Source organism: Rutidosis leptorrhynchoides, chromosome 7 (assembly GCF_046630445.1).
Source record: "Rutidosis leptorrhynchoides isolate AG116_Rl617_1_P2 chromosome 7, CSIRO_AGI_Rlap_v1, whole genome shotgun sequence".
NCBI classification, from domain to species: domain Eukaryota; kingdom Viridiplantae; phylum Streptophyta; class Magnoliopsida; order Asterales; family Asteraceae; genus Rutidosis; species Rutidosis leptorrhynchoides.
In genome coordinates this window covers 320,980,075-321,001,788 of record NC_092339.1, presented here as the reverse complement: position 1 = coordinate 321,001,788, position 21,714 = coordinate 320,980,075, and the positions used below count along the sequence as shown (strand labels likewise).

The window sequence follows — 21,714 nt, the reverse complement described above, 5'->3', positions numbered from 1 at the left end:
TTGTATGTTAAAAGAACAATATGAATGTATATTGGTGAATTTGATAGCAACATCATGTGTACAAAGACCATTGTTTTCAAATCTACATTAACATGACAAATTCTAAATGCATGCCATCAATATAAGATCGTAGAAGTCACGAATCGGGGGTGGACTTTGGAGGGACGAGTCGTTGGAGATGGGGGGCGAGTTAGATCTAACGTTGACTTTTAGTAATAAATAAATTAAACATAAATATATGAAACATAAAACGTAAATATCTCAAAATACGGATATAAGGCACAAAATCCAACTTAAAAAATATCGGAGTAAATTTTGACTAACTTTGACTGGCTCAAACCCGACTTTTTAAGGTTGACCAACTTTTTAGGGTTGACCGATTTTTCAGGCGTTATTGAGCGAAACGGAAAGGTTAGTTCGTAAACTGACGCATCGGCCGAGTTTTACAACAGTGCATCGATAACAATAGAAACAGAAATAAAATAAAAAATTCATTAATGGAGCAGAACAAAATTTCAATAGATAAACACTTGGAATGGTGACGAAACATGTCTTAAAAAACCTAAGTAGGCGACAAAACATGTCTTAAAAGAACATAAGTTAGCAAGGTAGACGAAAAAGATAACTAATCTGGCCAAAAGTTTCAGATAAAGAATCTGCTCAAAACATATAGCAACTCTATTCCACTGACAACGGTTTAAACAGTAATTGGCATTGGCGGTGTATATTCTTCCACCTCTTTAGGCGGTAAAGCAATAACATCATCCTTAGGCATATGGATCACCACATTATCAGGCAACGGCGTTTTCGGGCCAAGTTTTCCAGTAGGATCCCAATCGAGCATGATCTTCACTTTGATACCAAGAACACCCTAAACAGAGACAAACAAATATTAAAAAATTGAATATTTTAATGTAACTAGTATCAAATTGACTATTTGCATATATAAACAATAAGAAAACTAGAAGTAAATGATGTGTATGCAAACAATGGTGTTACCTGTCTTAGAAGAACGTGTCTTACGGCAGAGTCAATGTACTCCTTCACGAGTTGACCAGATGAGACCATGTAGCCATCTTTGAATTTCATTGACTTTGCACGCTGAGCCCTAAGCTTTCCACTGACAATCACCTGAAAACAACCCCTTGTGTTAAGTAATCGTCAACTCTGGGATTAATCAGATTGGGCTTTTTATACATTTATATAATAAAGTTCAAAAAAATATGTGTAAAACAGTAAACTTTAACAGAATTGTCAAGAAACATAAACATAATCGTTCAGTTGTTCAAAATCTTTAAAATTTTAGTTTAAATTCATATTTAAATGTTGACCCGTTTTGACTTTAACCGACAAATTTGATTTTGACCTGTTAACCGACATTGCCCGATTAATAAATCAAATTTTGGAAAATCAGATTGGTCTATTCTTAAAAGGAGTAATCGGGAAGTTTTACAACAATTATCATAATCATAAGAATTAAAAAATGAACATATATTCACATATACCTCACACCCTTTGGCACCGTTCTCCATGACAAATCTTAGAACACCATAACAAGCCCTAAAAACAGTTAAATAAGATTAAAGTTCACTAAATCACATCAAATTGAAATTGAATTTGTTCACTTTAACAAATAGTAAAAACTACTTTATGAGTACAAACCTGCGAACAGCAAGCCCTCCAAGAAGCTTGTAACGCAAAGACTCAGCTTGGGCAATAGCACAAAGCCCTCTGTTGTTAACACGTTCAGCGTAAAGCTCAACACTGTTTTCAGGGAACTTAAAACGCTTCTGAACAAGAGACGTCAGTTCCCTTATTCTTCTCCCCTTCTCACCTGGTAATAAATCAGGTTCAATAAGCATATAACCATAATATTAAAATATTTGATGACCATTTAATCCAAGAAAACAATCAGTAAAAACAGATCAACAAAACAAACATACTGAAACTTCATATATATCAAGTTAACAGTTGAATTCATCATCTTGATGCACGAAATATTCTGCTTAAGCGCACGCGCGCGCGCACACACACACAAAACAGAATTCACACAATAAAAAGCTCAATATAAGCATAAACTAATGTTCATTTCATTTTAACCCCATCAATTAACTGGAAACTTATTACAATAAATTTTTTTTTTAAACCAAAAAATAAGGTTTGTTTAGTGTTTACCCCTGCTGACAATAAAAATTTATTAAATTTTTACACTTGCCCCATCTATATTCAGGTTCAAGTTCAAGTTACGCCACTGAACACAGCCAAACTTGGTCAAACTCGTCCAAAACTCGGGACTAATTGGAAAACAGTCAAAAGTTGGTCAAACTAATAAAATCAATCAAAATCAGTCAAAACTTGGTCAAAGTCAAACTTGGTCAAAATGCGAATAGTTCCCGAGTTGCCGAGTAGCAATTTTGCAACCTTAACTATGTGCACAAAAATCTTACTAAATCAAATTTACCATAACGAATTGAATACCTAGAACATTTTGGGTGCGGGTGGCCCTGACGATGATCTCAGTACGTACAGGCGTAACCCTAACTTCAACACCGGAGTAACCATCCTCCGCAAGCTCTCTAGTAAGAAACTCATTCAATTCAGCAGAGAACACTCCATCAGCTACAAACTGATTCATCATAACAAATCACATTAACATTTACGTTACGTACATGTAGCATTCATTATTAACAGTAATTAATGACAATTAACCTTTCGTTTCTTGCTCAATTGAGTCGCCATTTTCAACAATCGCGTATAGTCTATACAAACCACCAGCAACAGATGCTATATACTGTATATCTGTTTGTGTAATATAATAATAATAATAATAACATTAAGAATAACAATAACATATGCAACTTATTTTAATATTTAACTACTATTTCTTATTCCAATTAAAAAATCGTGATCATAAATACGTCTATATACTGATCATGAATGTATATACATAACATAATACACAAGTGATGAATAAATAGTATAGAATTATATTCAAATAATCAGTATAAACCAAAATTAATAAGTTACAGCAATTAGTTATTAGAAAGAGGCACTAAAAAAAAACCCTAAATCGTAACGTAACAATGAAATATATTGTTATAGGAGTTTACTGACCACAATCGCTGTTCAGCCGTGCTGCGTTTCACGAAGAAATTGCATTGCGATACATAAACAGATGTATAATATAAAGATGTAATAATAGGGTATTCATAGGACCAGTCTTGAAGCCCAAATAAATTGGGTTGGGCCGGGCCTGTTTCCAGCTCGTTTTCTTTTCCTTAGAAGGTGGACATGGAATAATTTATGATTTCAGGGATTATCACCAAAATGCCCATTTTTTTTAAGCATGTTGACTGACAGCCCTTAAAAAAAAGTTGACAATTTGCCCTCGCAAGGCGCAAGATGATTTGCGTCCTTGCGACCTTGCGTCTTTGCGACCTTGCGACCTTGCGTGTTTCCTTAAAAGAACTAGTTAAATGATCACTTTGCGTTCACTGTTCACCTCACAACCACACGCATACACAAGCTGCTCTCTGGTGCCCTTTCGCTCGTCACTCGCAAGATCGTCATCAAGCTTCCTTACATTCTCACAAACACTCGCAAATCACTCGCAAAATCTTCATCATCATCCTCACATCATCCTCCTAACATCTTCATCCTTACTAGATCATCTTCATCCTTCCAACTTCGATCTTCCCGAGTACAAGTGAGCTTCTACGCCACCATCATCATCGAATCACCATCATCGTTCACTATGTCTCAAGAACAGGTTAGATTTCTTAGATCTATGTTATATTATTCGATCTACGTTAGATTTCTTAGATCTATGTGCTAAAACAAAGTTTTTGCACGCCAACTATTCGCTAAAATGTGTCAACGAAATGTGTTTGTATTTTGTATTTTTGTTTGTATATTATTGAGATTGCGTACGATACCCAGGACTTTTTGCTAGATTTAAGTTGTAAAAGTCTGTTGATATATAGACGCAAGGTTATCCTTGCGTCTTTGCGTATGCCTCATAATGTATGCAAGGTTATATTTGCGTCTTTGCGTATGACATAAGGTTAACCTTGCATGTGCACGCATGGTTTTTTTTGCGTCCTTGCGTCTCGAACCTAGGTTACGCAAGGTCAACCTTGCGTCCTTACGTCCGTCGTTATTGGCACGCAAGCTTTGTCTTGCGTCTTGCGTCTTGCGTCTATGTGATTTTCTTCTGATGTTCTTCTGACTTTTACAGGGCTATGTGGAAGGTAAATTGACCATGAAGAATATGTTGACCGTGATACCTCAGGTCAAGAAAATGTTGACTGAACAACAAGAAAAATTATTTAGAAGTACATGCTTGATTATATACTCTGGGATAGACTGTAGTGACCCGAACTTTTCCATGATTATATATATTAAATGAAAACTATATTTGCATGATTGAATGTTTCCAACATGTTAAGCAATCAAACTTGTTAAGACTTGATTAATTGAAATAGGTTTCATGTAGACAATTGACCACCCAAATTGACCGGCGATTCACGAACGTTAAAACTTGTAAAAACTATATATATATATATATAGTTAACATGATATTATGATAAGTAAGTATCTCATTAGGTATATTAACAATGAGTTATATACATAAAAATGAGACTACTAAGTTAAGAAACTCGAAACGATATATGTAACGATTATCGTTATAACAACGTCTTACTAAATACATATGTATCATATTAAGATATTGTTACACTATATTTAACATGATAAAATGATAATTATATATATCATTAAGTATGTTAACAATGAACTACATATGTAAAACAAGACTACTAACTTAAGAATTTCGAAACGAGGCATATATGTAACGATTATCGTTGTAACGACATTTTAATGTATATATATCATATTAAAATATATTCATAAACCATAATATCATGATAATATAATAATTTAACATCTTATTATATATAATAAACAATGGGTTAACAACCTTAAATGAGATCGTTAACTTAAAGGTTTCAAAACAACACTTACATGTAACGACTAACGATGACTTAACAACTCAGTTAAAATGTATATATATGTAGTGTATTAAGATGTATTAATATACTTTTGAAAGACTTCAAGACCCATATCAAAATACTTGTACTTAACAAAATTGGTTACAATTGCATTCTCATACATTTTCATCAAGAATTCTACTCGTATTCGTTCGGTACTCGTACTCGTACAATACCAAGCATCTAATTGTATATAATATTGGTATATACATTCAATGATCAGCTCTTAGCAGCCCTTAATGAGTCATCAAACATGTGAGAACCATTATTTGGCAACTAGCATGAAATATCTCACAAAATTACAAAAGTATTATAAATCATTCATGAATTTTTTACAAGAAAACAAACTTACACATCCTTTATATCTAATCCATATACCAACGACCAAAAACACATACAAACACTTTCATTCTTCAATTTTCTTCATCTAATTAATCTCTCTCAAGTTCTATCTTCAAGTTCTAAGTGTTCTTCATAAATTCTATAAGTTCTAGTTTCATAAAATCAAGAATACTTTCAAGTTTGCAAGTCTACTTCCAAGCTTTCAAACCCATTCCAAGTAATCATCTAAGATCAAGAAATCTTTGTTATTTACAGTAGGTTATCTTTCTTATTTAAGGTAATAATCATATTTAAACTTTGATTCAATTTCTATAACTATAAACTATCTTAATTCGAGTAAAAATCTTACTTGGACTTGTTTTCGTGTCGTGATTCTACTTCAAGAACTTTCAAGCCATCCAAGATCCTTTGAAGCTAGATCATTTCTTATCACTTCCAGTAGGTTTACCTACTAAACTTGAGGTAGTAATGATGTTCGTAACATCATTCGATTCATATATACATAACTATCTTATTCGATGATTTAAACTTGTAATCACTAGAACATAGTTTAGTTAATTCTAAACTTGTTCGCAAATAAAGTTAATCCTTCTAACTTGAATTTTAAAATCAACTAAACACATGTTCTATATCTATATGATATGCTAACTTAATGATTTAAAACCTGGAAACACGATGAACACCGTAAAACCGGACATACGCCGTCATAGTAAAACTGCGGGCTGTTTTGGGTTTGATAATTAAAAACTATGATAAACTTTGATTTAAAAGTTGTTCTTCTGGGAAAATAATTTTTATTATTAACATGAAACTATATCCAAAAATCATGGTTAAACTCAAAGTGAAAATATGTTTTTCAAAATGGTCATCAAGACGTCGTTCTTTCGACTGAAATGACTACCTCTTACAATATTGACTTGTAACCTGTATTTTCAACTATAAACTTATACTTTTTCTGTTTAGTTTCATAAATTTCAGTTCATTATGAAACATAGCAACTTGAATCACTCAAAACGGATTTAAAACGAAGAAGTTATGGGTAAAATACGATTGAATAATTTTGCTTGTTGTAGCTACGTGAAATTTGTAACAAATCTATACAAATCATAACTTAACTAACTTATATTGTATTATACATGTATTCTAACATATATTATGTAATCTTGGGATACCATAGACACGTATACAATGTTTTAACATATCATATCGACCCATCTATATATATTATTTGGGAACAACCATAGACACTCTATATGCAGTAATACTTGAGTTAGCTATACATGGTTGAGGTTGATTCCAAAATAATATATATACTTTGAGTTGTGATCTAGCCTGAGACTTGTATACACTGGGTCGTGGATTGATTCGAGATAATTTATATTGATTTATTTCTGTACATCTAACTGTGGATAACTAGTTATAGATTACTAACATTGGACTGCTAACTTAACAAACTTAAATCGTTAAAACGTAATAAAAAATGTTGTGAATATATTTCGATCATACTTTGATATATATATGTATATATACGTTATAGGTTCGTGAATCGACCCGTGGCCAAGTCTTATTTTCCCGGCGAAGGAAAAATCTGTGAAAGTGAGTTATAGTCCCATTTTTACTATCTAATATTTTTGGGATGAGAATACATGCAGTTTTGAAAATGATTTACAAAATAGACACAAGTATTGAAACTACATTCTATGTTGAATCGTTATACCGGATATCGCCCTTGTTGAACTTGGTAGCCTAAGAATTGGTGTTTATTATAATTATAATTGGCACCAATTGACGCGAATCCTAAAGATAGATCTATGGGCTTTGACACGCCTCAGTCAGAGAATTTGAACTGATTTAGTACTTCGATATTTATATGTGGGGATATTCTAGATGCATTTTGTTAATGTCGGTTACCAGGTGTTCAACCATATGAATGATTTTTATGCAGATTGCATGTTATTGAAAGATGAAATCTTGTGGTCTATTATTACAATTTGATATATAGGTTAAACCTATAACTCACCAACATTTTTGTTGACGTTTAAAGCATGTTTATTCTCAGGTGATTATTAAGAGCTTCCGCTGTTGCATGCTAATTTATGGACAAGAGTTGGAGTCAGCATGCTTGTATTATATTGTTTTAAAACTGCATTCGAAGACATATATTGTTGCGTAATATGATTGTAAACCATTATGTAATGGTCGTGTGAAAACACTATATTTTAGATTATCATTATTTGATAATCGTCGTAATATTTTAAAGGTTAGGGTTTGTTTTAGATATCGAATGCAGTCTTTGAAAAACGTCTCATATAGAGGTCAAAAACCTCGCAAAGAAATCAATTAATATGAAACATTTATAATCAATATGAACGGGACATTTCAGTTGGTATCCGAGCGTTGGTCTTAGAGAACCAGAAAATTGCATTAGTGTGTCTTACTGAGTTTGTTAGGATGCATTAGTGAGTCTGGACTTCGACCGTGTTTTCTTAAAAAAAAAAAACGATTGCTTAACACTTTTTGTTGGAAACTATATATTATTAACATGTAAATATTATGTGATATATTAATCTCTTAATGTATTTGATATTGTGTGATAGATGTCTACCTCTAGTATAAATCCCATCGACTCACCTAATAATAATGAAGAGTCGAATATATTTTGGGAAGATTCACAAATTCCCGAGAAAGAACCGGAAGAGGAGGAATCGGAAGAGTGTGACGACTCGGAAATTTTCTACCAAATTTAAAATTGATCTTTATATGTTTCTGACATGATAAGCAAAGTCTATAATGTTGAGTCTCGAAAATTTTGAAACTATGTTCATGAATTCAATTACCTTCGACTAGTTTCGACGATTCACGAACCATTAATTGTAAATAGATATGTGTGTATATATATATAAATGGTAATTGAAAATATAATTTGAAATATTATATGTTATTGCTATTAAAATTTAATTATGTAAAATAAAATAAAAATAGGATATTATAATAATTATTATTTAAAATATATATCTATATATATAAACAAATGATATTAAAAATAAATATTAACTGATTGTAATACTCATTTGATGTCCCGATCGATATTAAGTAAGTAAACTCAAACTTATATAATTTTAAAATAAACGGTGATACGAAAATGAGTTCTATAAATTTTAGGCTTATTAAAAATGTATTTAGGAACTATTTGTTAAGTTTTAACACTTTTTATATTTTACCCAGAATTGAGAGGGACAGTTGATGTAATTTTTATTTAATAAATTAATGATAGAATTTTATACCATAATGACTGAAATAAATAAAGGAAATTAATTTAAAAGTTTGGTATTTTTCTGAGAACTTTTATTCGCCACTGATTATCAACGAAGTACGAAATCCGGTCCGTGAAGGAAAATAATTGAAGGCGGCTAAATAATTTTAGAATGTGCACGTTTTATTTTTATATTATATTTAATTAATACTTTTTATAAATCATTGAAGTAAGATACAGTTTTTTTTTTTTTTTTGATTCCATCTATCTATGTCTATCCTCTTATATATATTTAAGTATACTAGTTATTTATTGAAAGATATTGAGAGGTAGAAGATGGAGATTATCTCACCACTATCACCACCCTTGACGTCCGCCACCACCACTCCACAAACATCACTTCTGGCCATTGCTACAGCTGATGTATACGTTCCTGTTTCAGCTTCACTACTATTTTACACCACCATTACAACCGCCATTATCAACCTTGAAACCACCTCGCTGCTACTTGTACTTTCCTGTGTTGATCACAACCCATATCAACATAACATGTTGCTGTTTTCTTCCTTTTTCACTACTCGAAACCAACTAAGTACACCATGATTATTGCTTCTGTGATCGTGATGCTGCTGTTCTGTTACAGTGACTAGTATATCGATGAACGAATGATGATGATGATTAGTCTATGTTTAAGATGGTAACAATATATATAATGAAGATGAAGAGTGATATACGGGATGATGATCAAACAGAGATGATAATTCGACAATGATGATACAAGAGATCATGATGATGTGAAGCTTGATAATGTCTCGATGATGTATGGTTGTTTCTGTTTCTTTTTTTTCCTCTGACGTCAGGAACCACCACGACAAGAGAAGCTAACCGATTTTATTTTAAATCTTAAATTTAATGAATCACTAAATGGGTTGGTCATATTGGGCTTATGAAAAACTGGGCCTGCTAAATAGAATTGGGCCGTAGGATTTTCTATATCCTTGGGCCGTATCACCACTTGTGTGGTTCCTCCATTAATCGACTGCAACTGCAGTTCTTTTTTGGTTTTTACGATACCAAGAACGAAGGGAATAAGGATGATGATGATGATAGTGATGACAACGGTAGTGAGTTAATAAAAATATGATGATGATAAGTTTATGTAAATTATGATATTAGTAATGATGATGAACGAATTATGATAACCGGGTACATTAAGATGATGATGACGGTGTTACATGTTATTCATAGAATGATGATGAATATGAACACGAATGATGATGGTTGTATGATGATAGCGAGTTAATGATAATGATATCATAAGAAATTGTGATGTGATGATAATGATATCGATCATAATGATAAAGGGTACGATGATGATGATGTTATGATCATGTTAATGATCATGGTGTTAATAACCGAAGGCGTATGAGGATGATGGTAACAAGGACAATGCATTATAAATACGGGTTATAACAAATTAAATGTTGTAATTAAAACAGAAAGCATAGACAGTGGAATGGTTAAGGGTGTTTTCGGGTTAGCGGGAGGTCGCGGGTTCAAATCCGGACTTGGGCATTTTTTTTAAAGGGCTACTTCTTTGAGGTAGTATTATTATTATTATTATTATTATTATTATTATTATTATTATTATTATTATTATTATTATTATTATTACTATTACTATTACTATTACTATTACTATTACTATTACTATTACTATTACTATTACTATTACTATTACTATTACTATTACTATTACTATTACTATTACTATTATTACTATTACTATTACTATTATTATTATTATTATTATTATTATTATTATTATTATTATTATTATTATTATTATTATTATTATTATTATTATTATTTAACTAACACAAAATATTAAAATTTTGATTATTATTATTATTATTATCATTAGTATTAATAGGATTATCAAGATTATTACTTTTATTATTATTATTATTATTATTATTATTATTATTATTATTATTATTATTATTATTATTATTATTATTATTATTATTATCATAAGTATAAAGTATTATTATTAGTAGTATTATTATCATTATAGTTATTAATATAAATATTAGTATCATTATTATTATTAGTAAAATTATTATTTATTTTTTTTGTTTGTTATTATTATTAGTATTCATTATTATTAAAATTAACATTTTTATTAAAAAGTATCATTTTTATTAAAGTTAACATTTTACCATTTATATTAAAATTATCACTTTAACCATATTATCATTATTATTATTTTTATCATTACTAATATTATTTTAATATTATTATAATTTTAACAAAACAAACGATATATATACAAAAATATATTTAATACATATAACATAAAAAAATTTATATTTTTATTTATTTTAAATATACAAAATGAATATATGAAACATATAGGTTATTAATATAAAAATAATATAACTAATATATATATATATATATATATATATATATATATATATATATATATATATATATATATATATATATATATATAAAGTTGTTCAATTACAATTATGTATGTTAATATATATATAAATGATATAGGTTCGTGAATCTGAGGCCAACCTTGCATTGTTCAGTATCATCGTATGCATATTTTTACTACAAAATATTGTATTGTGAGTTTCATTTGCTCCCTTTTTAAATGCTTTGCAATATATATTTTTGGGACTGAGAATACATGCGCTGTTTTATAAATGTTTTACAATATAGGCACAAGTACGCGAAACTACATTCTATGGTTGGATTATTAAACCGAATATTGTTGTAACACCCTACGCAAATCCCACATCGCCCACATACATGAGTGATTATGGGATTATAAGGTAATACTCACGCTTAAATGACACAACGCGTTTTGGGATCACAGTCTGAGTAGAAGTGCGAGTACGTTATGGTTAAGCGTGCTCGGGCGAGAGCACTACCAGGATGGGTGACCTCCTGGGAAAGTGCTTCTCGTGTGTGGTCGCCAAGAAAAAGCCGTGCGCCTACGGGCAAAGCGGACAATATTTTGCTCATGTTAAGCTGGGGTGTTACATAATGGTATCAGAGCCACTAATGTGCCGTTGGGGGTGGTGGGGCAAACCTCATCGAGGACGATGAGTCCCTAGGGGGGGGTGAATGTAACACCCTAGGCAAATCCCACATCGCCCACATACATGAGTGATTATGGGATTATAAGGTAATACTCACGCTTAAGCTGGGGTGTTACAATTGCCCCTTCAAGTCTGGTAACCTAAGAATTAAGGAAATGGCCCCTAATTGACGCGAATCCTAAAGATAGATCTATTGACCTAATAAACCCCATTCTGGAATTTGGAATGCTTTAGTACTTCGATTTAAATGGTGATTGCGATTGCCAATATTTATGGCATACTTGCGAGTATACGGGGGATATTCTATATGCATTGCGTTAATGTCGGTTACCAGGTGTTCATCATATGAATGATTTTTATACACTTGCGAGTGTAAGGTTATTTATGAAAAATAAAAATCTTGTGGTCTATTAAAATGATGGAAATGAATATTGATGATAAACTAATTAACTCACCAACCTTTTGGTTGACACTTTAAAGCATGTTTATTCTCAGGTATGAAAGAAATCTTCCGCTATGCATTTGCTCATATTAGAGATATTACTTGGAGTTATTCATGACATATTTCAAAAGACGTTGCATTCGAGTCGTCGAGTTCATTAAGATTATTACTAAGTCAATTATAGTTGGATATATTATGAAATGGTATGCATGCCGTCAACTTTCGATGTAATGAAAGTTTGTCTTTTAAAAACGAATGCAATATTTGTAAAATGTATCATATAGAGGTCAAGTACCTCGCGATGTAACCAAATGTAATGTATTCGTCCAGATGGATTAGGACGGGTCCATTTCAGTTGGTATCAGAGCGGTGGTCTTAGCGAACCAGGTCTTGCATTAGTGTGTCTAACTGATAGTTGCTTAGATGCATTAGTGAGTCTGGACTTCGACCGTGTCTGCATGTTAAAAGTTTTGCTTATCATTTAGTGTCGAAAATTATTTGCTTATCATCCTTAGAGTCTAGACACATCTGACTGCCTCTATTGCATAGACAGTGTATAGATAAATTCATATCTTAGTGTATCTGTTATTATTACCTTTGCCTGACAGCTACCGTAGATTCCTCCGTAACTTATGGGATTTTAGTATTATATATGCATATGTAAATTATGTATTGCAGGGTACTAATCTACATCCTATAATCTATTTCTTATCAAAAATCCTTCATTTGATCGTACGAGATGAATCCCTCAACCAGTTCGAATTTCTCGGATTCCGACAGCTATTCCGATATGGAGTTTCACCTATGCTCTGAAAGCAGTGTCACTAGAATGAATCAACCAATCATCCATCCCCAATTCATCTGATGGGTTCGTAGCCTACTTAATCATTGGAGAGAAAAAAGAAGGTGATCCTTTCCATCAACCAAATTCACCTCTTGGCGAAGAACCTGAAGCACTTACCGGTGAACCAGTCCGAAATACCATTTTCACCCTCATTTCCCGAATATCTCGTCATGATTACATACTATCTCAGATTCTAAACCTTATTCATTCGCTCGTTCTTACCGACAATCATCCCGGAGTAATTGAAGAAATCAACGAGCTTCGCGCTTGAGTAATGATTTTTGGAGAATATGGTGCAAAATTTACCAGTTTCAGCAACATCACCAGCATCAACAGTACCACCAACAACCCAAGTTTCAACATCACATGCCTCAACATCTCATTCTGTATCTCAAGTATAATTATCGTTCTACATGACGTTCTACATCATTTATCTTTGTTCGACATGGCGATTATGTAATCTCTAATATTTTAGAGATTATATATTTTTGTTCTAACGGTATATCAAATGAGTTTAATATCATAATTGACTCATTAAATCCATGATTACATCTGAAGAAAATATATATGTATATATGTTTTCATAAAGATTGTAATTAAAAATTATTTTGTACAAACTGTTAATGGTAAAAATATTTTAACGGGTAGGTAATACCACGAGGAATATTTAGATTTCACATTAATAAGTTACACTGTACATTCTTCTAATCTGATTCAACAGTCATTTACTATTCTACTTGCATCCACAGATATACGAATCCGTTCACCACAGAATAACCATTTTCATTCAATTTCATATTTGGATTTTGACTTATCAGAATCCAACAAGTGTCATAATGAAGAAAACATTGGACAAAATAAAAATTGTTAGAAACAAACAAATTAACTATGAGAATTTTGTTAAGAATCCACGCTAACTGTTCCTAGCTAACTGATTAATTTCGCATTACATTTTATTTATCTCAATTTATTTATCGCAATTTAATTATCGCAATTTATTTATCGCAATTTAAATTCTCGTAATTTTATTTATCGTCATTTAATTTCTGTTATTTATTTTACGCACTTTAAATATCGGGACACGTATACAAGGTTTTGACATATCATATCGACGCATCTATATATATTATTTGGAATAACCATAGACACTCTATATGCAGTAATCCTTGAGTTAGCTATACAGGGTTGAGGTTGATTCTTAAATAATATATATACTTTGAGTTGTGATCGAGTCTGAGACATGTATACAATGGGTCACGATACGTATTAATTAATTCGAATATTAAATATGAATTATTGAATTACTAACTGTGGACTGCTAACAGTGGACTACCAACATTGGACAATTAAAATGAATTAAAATATTGACTATAACATATGAAACTAAATATTTCTTCAAGTTTGCCACTTGATTTCATCTTAAACCTCATTTGTATCTTGACGATTACAATCCGCATTCAAACCTTTCATGATTCTTGAAGACACCTCAATCAAGAGGATGAACCAACCGCACTTCATCTACGGAAGGAAAGATTGATACATATAGTTATGCACCTGAAAACACTCGGAACCTGAGTAAACGTTTAACACGTATCTGTGCTAGCTCTTTTAGCATTATTATTACTGAAAATAACTTTGTAACTCCTGTTCGAGATAGCCAGTTTTGTCACAGCTCCAGCAAATAAACTTCAACTTTTCATACGAATAAGCCTTATTATAACTTTGATATATAAGGTTGCCTTTCGTCATCGTTACCGGGGAATCTTTTATATCTCACCGCATTAGCAGTAAACTTATCAGCAACTTCATAGATCTTTGTCTTTCCGAAAAATCATTATATTCATTGAAACCATATCATGTATTCACTCGCATCTTGTAATGAGAATTACCATACCAACAACCGGGAATCATCAATCATCAATCTCGAATCTGGCAAGCGTTTTCACTTCAACAATTATATGTATATATATAACGTGTAACTTCTGGAAATTTTTACCTTCAATTCTGAAATTCTGAACAGCACCCAGTCTACGAATCAATACCCTGAAATTTTGAAAGCTGAATGAAGCAGCAGAAACTATAGACAACCGTAACTGTCAAAAGTTTGATGAAAAAGAATAGTATGTTGGCAAAGCTCAGAAAAATAGACTGTTTGGAACTGGAAAACGGATTGAGCAAACCATGAAGGTGGCTGTGGACAAATCACAAAGACTAAACCTGCCTTCAAAGAATTCAAATGATTCAGTAACTACTGAAGTCATTAACGAATACCTTGCTCCTGACTCTACACTTTTACGTACAAATCTTCATCATCATCCATCGATATTAGAAATTCTAAGTATCTTTCATTATAAATATCCTCGATATTTCTGAAGATATTTTCATAACTATTCTTATCTGAAATAATTTATCTCTTAGCACTATCTGCGTTACATCATAAAAGAAACTGTTTTAGTTTCTAAATTCTGAAAAATTCGAATTTAAAATATGAATATTTTTTTTTTATTGAAATAGTGTTGGGAACTGAAGCATGAGTTAGTATAATATAATGACACTTGATCAACGTAATTATATTACAGTAAGTCATGCTGAGTTTCTAAATGGAACGTGATGATTCACAGATCATAACGTCATCATGTGCCATGTTACACGACTCTTACATTCTATCTCATATGTGTCATGAAAACATACTTATTGTCAGCCATGACCATCCCAATCAAATTTCGGGACGAAATTTCTTTAACGGGTAGGTACTGTGACCAAGGTTGCAGAAATCGATTCTCGGGGAGTTCTCGACAGGGTCTCCAAAACGAGAACTCGGAGAACTCGGGGAGAACTCGGGGAGTTATCGGCGGTTGACTTTCGTTGACTTTTGGGATTTTATCGAGTTTTTTTCGAGATTTGACCGATTTTACCGAGATTTGACCGATTTTTTTTAGATTTGACCGATTTTTCTGAGAATTGACCAATTTTTCCGAGATTTGACCGATTTTTTGGAGATTTGACCGATTTTTGGTCATTGACCGATTTTTTGACCGATTTCAAAACGAGTTCTCGCCAGGAATGAAATTCCAAGTTCTCGCCGAGTTCTCCCGATTTTTGCAACCATGACTGTGACGACCCGAAAATTTTCGACCAAATGTAAACTTGATCTTTATATGTTTCTGACACGATAAGCAAAGTCTATAATGTTGAGTCTCAAAAATTTTGAAACTATGTTCATGAATTCAATTACCTTCGACCAGTTTCGACGATTCACGAACCATTAATTGTAAATAGATATGTGTGTATATATATATATATAAATGGTAATTGAAAATATAATTTGAAATATTATATGTTATTGCTATTAAAATTTAATTATGCAAAATAAAATAAAAATAGGATATTATAATAATTATTATTTAAAATATATCTATATATAAATAAATGATATTAAAAATAAATATTAACTGATTGTAATACTCATTTGATGTCCCGATTGATATTAAGTAAGTAAACTCAAACTTATATAATTTTAAAATAAATGGTGATACGAAAATGAGTTATATAAATTTTAGGCTTATTAAAAATGTATTTAGGAACTATTTGCTAAGTTTTAACACTTTTTTTATTTTACCCAGAATTGAGAGGGACAGTTGATGTAATTTTTATTTAATAAATTAATGATCGAATTTTATACCATAATGATTGAAATAAATAAAGGAAATTAATTTAAAAGTTTGGTATTTTTCTAAGAACTTTTATTCGCCACTGATTATCAACGAAGTACGAAATCCGGTCCGTGAAGGAAAATAATTGAAGGCGGCTAAATAATTTTAGAATGTGCACATTTTATTTTTATATTATATTTAATTAATACTTTTTATAAATCATTGAAGTAAGATACAGTTTTTTTTTTTTTTGATTCCATCTATCTATGTCTATCCTCTTATATATATTTAAGTATACTAGTTATTTATTGAAAGATATTGAGAGGTAGAAGATGGAGATGATCTCACCACTATCACCACCCTTGACGTCCGCCACCACCACTCTACAAACATCACTTCTGGCCATCGCTACAGCCGATGTATACGTTCCTGTTTCAGCTTCACTACTATTTTACGCCACCATTACAACCGCCATTATCAACCTTGAAACCACCTCGCTGCTACTTGTACTTTCCTGTGTTGATCACAACCCATATCAACATAACATGTTGCTGTTTTCTTCCTTTTTCACTACTCGAAACCAACTAAGTACACCATGATTATTGCTTCTGTGATCGTGATGCTGCTGTTCTGTTACAGTGACTAGTGTATCGATGAACGAATGATGATGATGATTAGTCTATGTTGAAGATGGTAACAATATATATAATGAAGATGAAGAGTGATATACGGGATGATAATCAAACAGAGATGATAATTCGACAACGATGATACAAGAGATCATGATGATGTGAAGCTTGATAATGTCTCGATGATGTATGGTTGTTTCTGTTTCTTTTTTTTCCTCTGACGTCAGGAACCACCACGACAAGAGAAGCTAACCGATTTTATTTTAAATCTTAAATTTAATGAATCACTAAATGGGTTGGTCATATTGGGCTTATGAAAAACTGGGCCTGCTCAATAGAATTGGGCCGTAGGATTTTCTATATCCTTGGGCCGTATCACCACTTGTGTGGTTCCTCCATTAATCGACTGCAACTGCAGTTCTTTTTTTGTTTTTACGACACCAAGAACGAAGGGAATAAGGATGATAATGATAGTGATGACAACAGTAGTGAGTTAATAAAAATATGATGATGGTAAGTTTATGTAAATTATGATATTAGTAATGATGATGAACGAATTATGATAACCGGGTACATTAAGATGATGATGATGGTGTTACATGTTATTCATAGAATAATGATGAATATGAACACGAATGATGATGGTTGTATGATGATAGCGAGTTAATGATAATGATATCGTAAGAAATTATGATGTGATGAAAATGATATCGATCATAATGATAAAGGGTACGATGATAATGATGTTATGATCATGTTAATGATCATGGTGTTAATAACCGAAGGCGTATGAGGATGATGGTAACAAGGATAATGCATTTTAAATACGGGTTATAATAAATTAAATGTTTTAATTAAAGCATAAACAGTGGAATGGTTAAGGGTGTTTTCGGGTAAGCGGGAGGTCGCGGGATCAAACCCGGACTTGGGCATTTTTTTTTAAAGGGCTACTTCTTTGAGGTAGTATTACTATTACCATTATTATTATTTTTATTATTATTATTACGATTATTATTATTATTATTATTATTATTATTATTATTATTATTATTATTATTATTATTATTATTATTATTATTATTATTATTATTTTTACTTAACTAACACAAAATATTAAAATTTTGATTATTATTATTATTATTATCATTAGTATTAATAGGATTATCAAGATTATTACTTTTATTATTATTATTTTTATTATTATTATCATAAGTATAAAGTATTATTATTAGTAGTATTATTATCATTATAGTTATTAATATAAATATTATTATCATTATTATTATTAGTAAAATCATTATTTTTTTTGTTTGTTATTATTATTAGTATTCATTATTATTAAAATTAACATTTTTATTAAAAAGTATCATTTTAACCCTATTATCATTATTATTATTTTTATCATTACTAATATTATTTTAGTATTATTATAATTTTAACAAAACAAACGATATATATATATACAAAAATATATTTAATACATATAACATAACAAAATTTATATTTTTATTTATTTTAAATATACAAAATGAATATATGAAACATATAGGTTATTAATATAAAAATGATCTAACTAATAAATTTATATATATATATATATATATATATATATATATATATATATATATATATATATATATATATATATATATATATATGTAAAGTTGTTCGATTACAATTATGTATGTTAATATATATATATATATATATATATATATATATATATATATATATATATATATATATATATATATATATATATATATATATATATATATATATATATATATATATATATATATATAAATGATATAGGTTCGTGAATCTGAGGCCAACCCTGCATTGTTCAGTATCGTCGTATGCATATTTTTACTACAAAATATCGTATTGTGAGTTTCATTTGCTCACTTTTTAAATGCTTTGCAATATATATTTTTGAGACTGAGAATACATGCACTGTTTTATAAATGTTTTACAAAATAGGCACAAATACGCGAAACTACATTCTATGGTTGGATTATTAAACCAAATATTGCCCCTTCAAGTCTGGTAACCTAAGAATTAGGGAAATGGCCCCTAATTGACCTGAATCCTAAAGATAGATCTATGGGCCTAACAAACCCCATTCTGGAATTTGGAATGCTTTAGTACTTCGATTTAAATGGTGATTGCGATTGCCAATATTTATGGCATACTTGCGAGTATGCGGGGGATATTCTATATGCATTACATTAATGTTAGTTACCAGGTGTTCATCATATGAATGATTTTTATATACTTGCGAGTGTAAGGTTATTTATGAAAAATGAAAATCTTGTGGTCTATTAAAATGATGGAAATGAATATTGATGATAAACTAATTAACTCACCAACCTTTTGGTTGACACTTTAAAGCATGTTTATTCTCCGGTATGAAAGAAATCTTCCGCTGTGTATTTGCTCATATTAGAGATATTACTTGGAGTCATTCATGACATATTTCAAAAGACGTTGCATTCGAGTCGTCGAGTTCATCAAGATTATTACTAAGTCAATTATAGTTGGATCTATTATGAATGGTATGCAAGCAGTCAACTTTCGATGTAATGAAAGTTTGTCTTTTAAAAACGAATGCAATGTTTGTAAAATGTATCATATAGATGTCAAGTACCTCGCGATGTAACCAAATGTAATGTATTCGTCCAGATGGATTAGGACGGGTCCATTTCAAAGAGGAGGAACCGGAAGAGGAGGAACCGGAAGAAGAGGAACCGGAAGAAGAAGAGGTTCCGAAGGAAGAAATATTAATAACTACAGAAAAACGGTTAAATAAAAGAAAATCCTCAACCAATGGACCAAAGTTAAAAATGGTCAATGGTGTTTCCGCCGAGGAAGCAAAATATTGGGAAAATTACCAATTTTCTGATGAATCGGATCCCGATGAGGATTCTGATGATGTTATAAAAATTACCTCGACCCAGTTTGAAAAAGCAAAAGAAAATAATAAGGGAAAAGACATCAAAATAGAGAAACCTAATTCCAACCCCGATGAACTCTACGTTAACATGAAATACCCTGATGGGGTGTACCGTAAACACCCGTATTTCTTAAACTTTCACTATAACCCGGGAACATCTAAGCCACTAGGTTTTTCTAAACCATTTGTGAAAACGACGGCTCACATTAGAGGAGCACCATATATCCCTAGGAAGTTAGCAAAACGAATCAAGTCCGAGGAGGAAGAAACGAGTGAGTCGGAATAAAGAGTTGTAATCATGTTGTGTAATATATGTATTGTAGCATGCTTGTATTTTTATGTTATATGTAAAAATTGCTTGTATTGTTTGTTAATTATCTTTTACAAATCTAATACTTGTCTATTTTACAGTATAAAACACACAATGGACGTTAAGGATAGACAACCAAAAATTTTAGAAGACCTACCAGGGGATATGATTGATGAAATCTTGTCTAGAGTCGGTTAGAATTCATCGGCACAATTATTTATGGCGAAATTAGTTTGCCGAACATTTGAAAGATGTTCCAGGAATGCCTTAGTTAATAAAAGGCTTTCCTTTGATAGATGGGGTATATCACATTGGGGAGACCATAAGTTACGCCGTGTTTTCTTTAAAGCATTGAATGCAGGGAACCCAGATGCAATTTTACGCTATAGGTTGAGAGCCTATTTTGACTCTACCTATCCCAACATAGGACTTCGTTCTTTAGAAAGAGCTTCAAACATGCAACATAAAGAAGCATGTTATGTCTACGGGTTAGTAATGTTCGCTTCTCACCAAATTGAGAAAAAGAACATAGAATTGCAACTACTAAATAAAACATTCCCACAAGTGACGGATTCGGTAGTTGGGGTAAGAAACAAGGTTTTTAGATTGGTACGGGGCTGTTGGGCATTACGTAACCCCTGTCCTTTTGACGACGTTATAACATGCTGCCTAGCCAACGGCCACAACGGTTATTTTCCACAAGACCAAGGATGGGAAATAATACTAGTAAAACCCGAATACATGACTTGTTTTTGGACTTATGAATTACGTGTCTTTATTGCCTTTGCTGAATGACTTGCATATTTACTAGAACTATCTTCACAACTACCTTGTATTAAAGTTATTGTGTACTATATTTCATGCTATATGTATAATAGCGGTATTGTAAGTTTGTAAAAATTGTATAAAAGTTTGAACGTGAAATATTATGATCAGTTTTTCATATAGAATTGTAGTAGTTGAATGGTATATTAGCTACTAAGTATGAACTTAACGGGTAGGTAGTACCCGAATTAAAACTTATAAAACGCTAATATGAAGAATAAGCTTTTATAAATAAGTTCATATTATGCTACGAAATACTATTAACTACTCTTAATATTCTATATGATTAACTT

At 31.2% G+C, this 21,714-nt stretch overlaps 2 protein-coding genes across 2 annotated transcripts; both read right to left on the bottom strand.

Moving 5' to 3' along the window:
- Nucleotides 1–575: 575 nt before the first annotated feature.
- LOC139858243 (small ribosomal subunit protein uS3z-like) lies at nucleotides 576–1,995 on the bottom strand. The gene is made up of 5 exons (XM_071847107.1): nucleotides 1,944–1,995; nucleotides 1,663–1,834; nucleotides 1,506–1,560; nucleotides 1,000–1,131; nucleotides 576–871 (listed from the first exon to the last, which is right to left on the bottom strand). The coding sequence occupies exons 3-5, from the start codon at nucleotides 1,530–1,532 to the stop codon at nucleotides 698–700; spliced, it is 333 nt and encodes a 110-aa protein (XP_071703208.1). The 5' UTR covers nucleotides 1,533–1,560; nucleotides 1,663–1,834; nucleotides 1,944–1,995; the 3' UTR covers nucleotides 576–697.
- Nucleotides 1,644–9,053, bottom strand: LOC139860231 (small ribosomal subunit protein uS3y-like). Its single transcript, XM_071848999.1, has 4 exons — nucleotides 8,996–9,053; nucleotides 2,710–2,799; nucleotides 2,479–2,619; nucleotides 1,644–1,834 (listed from the first exon to the last, which is right to left on the bottom strand). Exons 1-4 carry the CDS (start codon nucleotides 9,051–9,053, stop codon nucleotides 1,644–1,646), a joined length of 480 nt encoding a protein of 159 aa, XP_071705100.1.
- Nucleotides 9,054–21,714: the final 12,661 nt, after the last annotated feature.

What these genes read in the sequence shown, in the direction of transcription:
- LOC139860231 (XM_071848999.1), bottom strand. Translation starts at nt 9,053, where the DNA reads ATGGCCAGAAGTGATGTTTGTGGAGTGGTGGTGGCGGACGTCAAGGGT. An exon ending in CGTCAAGGGTGGTGATAGTG is followed by an intron (nt 2,800 to 8,995) that starts GTGAGATAATCT and finishes TTACACAAACAG; the next exon opens with ATATACAGTATATAGCATCT. An exon ending in CCGCACCCAAAATGTTCTAG is followed by an intron (nt 1,835 to 2,478) that starts GTATTCAATTCG and finishes ATTTATTACCAG; the next exon opens with GTGAGAAGGGGAGAAGAATA.
- LOC139858243 (XM_071847107.1), bottom strand. Translation starts at nt 1,532, where the DNA reads ATGGAGAACGGTGCCAAAGGGTGTGAG. An exon ending in ACGGTGCCAAAGGGTGTGAG is followed by an intron (nt 1,132 to 1,505) that starts GTATATGTGAAT and finishes GGTTGTTTTCAG; the next exon opens with GTGATTGTCAGTGGAAAGCT. An exon ending in GACACGTTCTTCTAAGACAG is followed by an intron (nt 872 to 999) that starts GTAACACCATTG and finishes GTCTCTGTTTAG; the next exon opens with GGTGTTCTTGGTATCAAAGT.